This window comes from Gastrolobium bilobum, unplaced genomic scaffold (genome assembly GCF_033153095.1).
Source record: "Gastrolobium bilobum isolate Gb01-03AN ecotype WA unplaced genomic scaffold, APGP_CSIRO_Gbil_v1 utg1891, whole genome shotgun sequence".
NCBI lineage: Eukaryota > Viridiplantae > Streptophyta > Magnoliopsida > Fabales > Fabaceae > Gastrolobium > Gastrolobium bilobum.
Window position 1 is genome coordinate 245,043 of NW_026899025.1, and position 6,691 is coordinate 251,733.

At 34.2% G+C, this 6,691-nt stretch overlaps 1 protein-coding gene across 2 annotated transcripts; it reads right to left on the bottom strand.

Annotated features, from left to right (window-relative positions):
• Nucleotides 1-579: 579 nt before the first annotated feature.
• Nucleotides 580-4,967, bottom strand: LOC133286344 (dihydroceramide fatty acyl 2-hydroxylase FAH1-like). 2 transcript variants are annotated; one of them, XM_061483751.1, is made up of 7 exons: nt 4,870-4,967; nt 3,913-3,970; nt 3,628-3,720; nt 2,616-2,812; nt 2,313-2,418; nt 1,461-1,607; nt 580-874 (listed from the first exon to the last, which is right to left on the bottom strand). In XM_061483751.1, the coding sequence occupies exons 2-7, from the start codon at nt 3,961-3,963 to the stop codon at nt 755-757; spliced, it is 714 nt and encodes a 237-aa protein (XP_061339735.1). In that variant the 5' UTR covers nt 3,964-3,970; nt 4,870-4,967; the 3' UTR covers nt 580-754. The 2 variants fall into 2 exon arrangements, with proteins under 2 accessions (XP_061339735.1, XP_061339734.1); XM_061483750.1 differs by lacking the exon at nt 4,870-4,967 and adding an exon at nt 4,106-4,166.
• Between the last annotated feature and the right edge of the window lie 1,724 nt (nt 4,968-6,691).

Genomic DNA, 6,691 nt, shown 5'->3' on the forward strand with positions numbered 1-6,691 from the left:
ATTTTATATAAATTAAGATTATATTTTTTCTTAAAAATAATAAAATATTATTAAGTTTTATTAAATTAAAAAAAGCATACTTTACTGCATTGTTATCTGAATAAATATTCATATTTATTAATCTTTCATTATTTTATTTATTTTTTTATATATTTTCTAAAAAACCTAACAATTAAATATTATTAACTTTTAATAAACAATAAAATGCATACTTTTTTACATTATTAATTTTACAGAGATTAATAGAATACCTTTTGGTTAATATGTCTACTTTTAATTAGTATAGCTTAAAAATGCAATTAAAATGTAATAAAACCAAAAAATACCAAAAATCCCCCGCTTAATTCACTATTTTTTATTTATTTTTTTGGTACATAATTCACTAAATTTAGATGAAACAAAACAATGTGTAGTTGTGTGCAGTTGCGAAAGCATTATTGCCCGAAACTCATGATTTCTTGGAAAGTAAAAGTTATAACGCAAACTAAGCCACCATAGGCAAATAAGAATATTATTGAAGTTACAGCAGAAAGGAATATGCACAAGTAGGTGAGTTTTCCACCATAAATCTGACACGAGATCAATTTTTACACAATGTAGAACTTTGGCACCATAAAATTGACAAAATATGGCACGCTAACCACCAGAAACATCAATTGGGGAGGGAGCAAAATAAATTTAGACAAATGAAAGCAGGAATTCCTGATTTTGCTATTATTTCAACCAACGAACATATGCTACGCTTGATAGTAATCTACATACTTTTAGCATCTGCTTTCGTTGAAGGAAGTGTTCCAAAAACTTTATCCCATAGTGATGAAGTGATGCCAAAGCCTTTATCCTGGATCCGAAAGTGATGATTCAAGTGGTACTTCTGCAGAAAAAATAAGGGTAAGATGATTTGGCTTGTATGGCTTACAAGATGGAGATAATTGCTAGTATAAGATACAGACACAGAAAGATGCTACAAAAAAATGTAGATAGGAGAAAATGAAAAATACTTGGTAGAGACTTGCAATTAAATCTACCCTTTACAACTAATTGAAATCTCTCATTTTTTCCATATAAAGAAAGACGCAAACAACCATCTAGGATTTGTAGGCTAGACACACAAAATGGAAGACTCTGCATGATATATGTGAAAATAAAACTCTCTTGTTCCTAATCCCTTGAGAACAATACTATCAGAAAGGAGGCTGAAAGTATTAATTAAAAAAGAAAAAAAGAAAAAATGCTACCACAATCACCGTATCTCAGTTTGATGTCTTTCAATTTCTACTGAAATTAAATACACAAAAGCTAAAAGACCAACTTTGATCGGCTAACATCTGGTAAATTATACAACTATTTTCTTTTTCAATGATTTATACTAGAACAAGATGATTTTGCTTAGCAGCATATTGCAGCAATGAATTGTAATTTAATTGTCATCCTAAGATAAAGGTGGAATGTGTTTTTACCTTGAGATTTTTGGGTACTTCAGTCTTTGGCTGACCATGGTGTAAGTAATAATGGGTGCAATCATACATTACATAACCCAATAAACCGCCTCCAAACAAAGCAGGGGTAGTTGAAGGGGTGGACATGAGCCTCACCAAGTTCCAGAACTGGACACGGCAGACAAAAACGCAAACATCACTTCAAGGAACCTTAAACCAAGTGTGAAGAAATTATCTCTAAATCTTACCGATATTGATATATCTGTATTGCAGACTAATCAAATCATTTTATAAAATGTCAAAAAGTTTTCTAGCCATTTTCAGAAGAAAGCTACAAATTGTGATATACATGGCGGGAGCCTCTGTTGTGACTACTCTCGTATTTCACTCTCTTCTCGAAAAAAAAAAGTTTTACTTCAAACAATGTAGTCCTAATGGTGACATGTAGTGTGAAAACTAAAAAAATCCACCTAAAACTATTGCATCAATAGCCATTTGACACATCAGTATGAGAAAATTACAATGTGACACCTCACTATTTAAAAGAGTTATTTGGAAGAAAAATTGTTATAAGAATAACATCGTATGTAATTGGTAAGTAGAGGGACCAAAATGAACAAATTGAAGAAGTAGTGGTTAATATAAATAGGTTGTAAAAGTACAAGGACCAAAAACTTAATTAAGGAAAATTTCTATTATTAGATAAAAGAGGGATAAAGGAAAAGATGAAAAAGTTACTATTTGGGTCTTTCCAATTACAGGAAGTGCTCATGGTAAAAGGCAAAAACAGATGAAAATTTAAATCCCATAATTCTCTTCTCAGAGAATGAAGCATGGAAAAATGCAGTATATAATATGGCAGAAAATAGATACCGGAATCAATAATATAGCTGTTGCTGCAGGAGGGAAAACAAGTCTCAAGCCATCCATGGGGTGTTTATGGTGGCAGCCATGGATAAGATAATGCAGGGTATTCCACCTAAAGCAGCATTCAACCAACCAACAAAAAAAAAAAAGGAAATAAACTTTCAGTGTTATTCAAACCAATTAGTAGTTAATCTACGTAGATATGGTTAAATACAACTACAAGCAAAAATTAACAAAATGTTTCATCCTATGGAAAGAAAACGTGGGGGGAGAGAGAGAGAGAGAGAGAGAGAGAGAGAGAGATCTAACCAGTAGGTCTTTGTTTTGATATGGAAAAGAAAACGGTGCAATGTGTATTCAATCAATGTCCAAATGAAAATGCCAAGAACCACCAATAGAGCTACATCAGGACAACTGAGGCCCATTTGTATAGAACTATATATAAGCCAACATACAACTGGCAGCCAAATGCTTGGTACTGCCCACCAGACTGTGCGGGTCAAGAACTGTTCCAAGTAGTAACAAGTTAAGAACACAGGTGAAATTTTAAATGAAGTATTGAAACAAAAAATTTAAATCTTCATTTGTTTGTAATGAGGTCAATGTTAGAAGGATTTTAGGTAGGGCCATAATCTTAAAATTTGTAGCAAAATACCTATTGAACTCAAAGAAAAACTTTATCAGAAAGCAATAAAACTAGCAAAGCTCTATGACAGTAAATGTTGGGAAATGAAGCATCAATAAGAGCAAAACATAAGCGTAGTGGTTATGGGAATGCTGAGGTGAATGAGTAGAAAACTAGGAATATATATATATATTTATATATTAGGGGCCCAATAGTTAGGGAGAAACCTGGATTAGCAACTATCAGGACAAGATATATATAATGGAGTTTCATATGTGATATAGAAGTTCCATATAGATCAAGTGGAAGATGGTCAAACTAAAAAGGTAGTTAAGTATTTACTAAAAACTTGGTTTTTGATAAAGCCTATGGCATCAACTGGTTATCACATGATGACTGGATTAGCAACTATATATATATATTAGGGGCCCAATAGTTAGGGAGAAACCTGGATTAGCAACTATCAGGACAAGATGACTGAAACTAGCCTAATGGAGTTTCATCATGTGATAACAAGACCAATAGAAGTTCCATGAGACAAGTAGATCAAGTGGAAGATGGTCAAACTAAAAAGGTAGTTAAGTATTTTACTAAAAACTTGGTTTTTGATAAAGCTTATGGCATCAACTGGTCCATCTAGCCAACCCCACCTAGTGAGCCAGGCTTGCCTGCTGTAGTTGCAGTTAATTGACATACCTCCAGAATATCGTTTTCAAAGAATCGGGGGCCTTCCTTGCCAACAATGGGCTGGTGAACCCACTCTTCATAAGCTTCTCCAAGATGTCCAACCTGTAAAACATTGAAATTCGGTCTGGTCCAATCAAAGATTACTTAGCATAAAAAGTAAAAACAATCCTTTTTTTATCTCAACCTAAGTTCATACATAAACAGAAATGAAACCTATATAACAATTCAAATCTACTACAAGACAGGACATGAAGAACATGTTTGAAAGAAGATCTTGAAAGGTAGTGACTGTACCTGGAAAACAAGGGGCTTATTCAAATCAACTACAAAGTTCTGCGCAACCATCTTGGTACTGTAGTCAAAGACCACAAAAAACAGTGTTAACAGGAAGTAAGTTTAATGATAAAAACAAGAGTGAAGTAAAAGCATAATACGAAGTATTCACTACACGGGTTAGGAAATTGTAAACGACATTGGTTTATTCTACCTTTCTGACGGCATTGATTTTAACCTCAGTTGTAGGAAAAAGTCAGGAACACGATTTGTCAATAAGAGAGAGAAAATAATTCAGTATTAATAAGCTTATTGGGCTATACTGCTACACTGCAAAAAGGATTCTAGTTTTCATTGCTTCAGGCCAAAGCTTATGTAGGGGTTTATCTAATCACTATTGCATGCTGTAGGCTTTCAAACCAATGATGAGGTGCGCCGCATAAATAAAACGAAAAGGTCCTATAACACCCTTATAGCTACCAGAAACGACCATAGTCATTTTCAACCAACAAAAAAAGAAGAAGCCAAACTCCTCATCATCAACATCAAAGAAAAAGCAAGCAATAATTTTACACGAACTAAAACCGAGTGGCAACAAGATTTAAAACTTGTGAACTAAAATATAACGACAAAAAATAAAATAAAATAAAAAATAAAAAGCACATACATGCAAATAAGTAAATTAATTAATTATTTACTTCAACCCTCGTCATCCTCAAAATTTACACCATAGTGCGAACACAAAGCAGAAATCTGAGGTCAAATCAGCAAACGGATCGACAATGCCATCAACTAACACGCCGCATTCACAAAACAAATTGAGCAGCAAATTAAAATGGAAAAACTGTATAAACGAAGCAGGTTCAGTCGGAAATCGTTATCAACAAAGAAACATGCTAAAAACACAGATTTGCAATGCTGAAACAAAGGGGAAAAAAAACTAGATCTAGAAATAGCAAGCGAATCGAGAAAACTAACCGAGCAGAAGGCAATGCAGGGAGATCCAAATCCAAAATCCAAACGAAAGAGTGTGTTTCACTGTTCGAAGAGTAACCACACAGCACCACCACCTTCACCGTTCGAGCTGTGGAAGGGGATTGAGAACGTGTTGCGTTGGTGATTGAGAATTTAGTGAGAGTGGGTGAGATAATCTCCACCGTCGATTTCAATGGCTTAAATCGCGTTGGATTCTAGCCGTTAACAGCCTGGCACTGAGGCGTGGATCTACTGGGTGAACGCTCACGTGAGATCAGATACTTGTCAATTTTTGGATGACGTGGCGTGATCCTACTGGAGTAGAAGCAACGATTGTGTGCAGAATGGTTCCTCAAATATCAAACGTCATTGCTCTTTTTCTTGTGGGGCCAGCCGAATCTCGACGGGTCAATGTTATAACGTGAGATATTTTTCAAAGCAGGCCAAGAACACGTTCCTCAGAACTGGCACCTTTCCACATTGGCAAAGTTAAATAATTATATTACCCACTTTTATACACCTTATTCCTATATTTATAGTTTTTATTTGATCATTTAATTATGATAGATCATGCAGTTTTACACGCTTATGCTACATTTAATATGCAAAAACGAATTTGCAATTTAATTTTCGTATGCCTAGTTGTTAAGATTTGGGTGTGCAGTGATGTTGTATCATTAAATATAATACTATATCAACTAAAATGTAGCAGATGTAGCGGACGTTAAATGATATCAAAGACGAAAATTTTCTCATGAACTTAAAAGAATTTATATGTGGACAAATTGCTTTCTCATTGTCAATCTTTTTCGGGTGAGACCATCTGTCAAGTCAATGTTTTAAGCATCGCTGGAGTCTCCAATAACTTTAAAGATTGAAGGGTTTTTAAACCCAAATAGGAAGAGGACATGTGATTAAAGGTGGCTGATGCCAGAACTGAGGTAAAATAGACCAACCCACATATATTAAATAAAAGTAATGATTATTCTGGATTCTTAATAAAAAATATTATCCCTTTTATTTTTTTATAAAAAATATTATTCCTAAAATTTCTAAGAAATTCAAAGTTGATTCATTTATTTAAAATTGTGGTCCTTCATAAATTTAAAAAAGTGTCACATTAATTCTTCAAAAGAGAATTAAAATAGAGACTTATAAAGTGAGGATCATCTTTTTTATTAAGAATTCAAAATGAATTTTACTTTATTAAAAATTTTAAAAGGACTATTCAAACCCACCCCTTGCGTGACTAAATCTTGGCTTTAGTTAGAATGTACGATGGTTCAGATTATTTACACCCGATGGGTGTAGCTCAGTTGGTAACTTGGCGCTGAGTTAGTGAAGTTTGACATGTGTTCGATTCCTGCTAAATGCATTCTTGGGAAGGGGGTTGAACCTTTAGCCATCACTGATCGCCCGCACTCCGGATTAGTCCCATAGCCGGCTCAAAGAGTCGAAACTCGTGGGGATACCGGAGGGAGCCAACTCGCCTCAAAGAGGTAATTAGGGTTGAGTAACTCCAAAAAAAGATTATTTACTAGTTACCCAAAGAACAGGGAAATAGACTAATTTTTTTACCCAAAAAAAAAAAGACCAATTTTATTTTTAACGTGTCAGTAATTTTTAAAATGACATTTGGTCCATTAACATTTTTTAATTTTACAACTCTTGCCCCCACAATCTTCTAATCATCCCAACAAAATATGATAACTTCCTTTTACCCACTCTAATGTCTCACCAGAGATAGGGTCGGGCACGTGATTAGAGGAGGTTTGTGGGGGTTGGGAGAGTATAAGGCAATACAGACAAAGATGAGGAAAGTGGG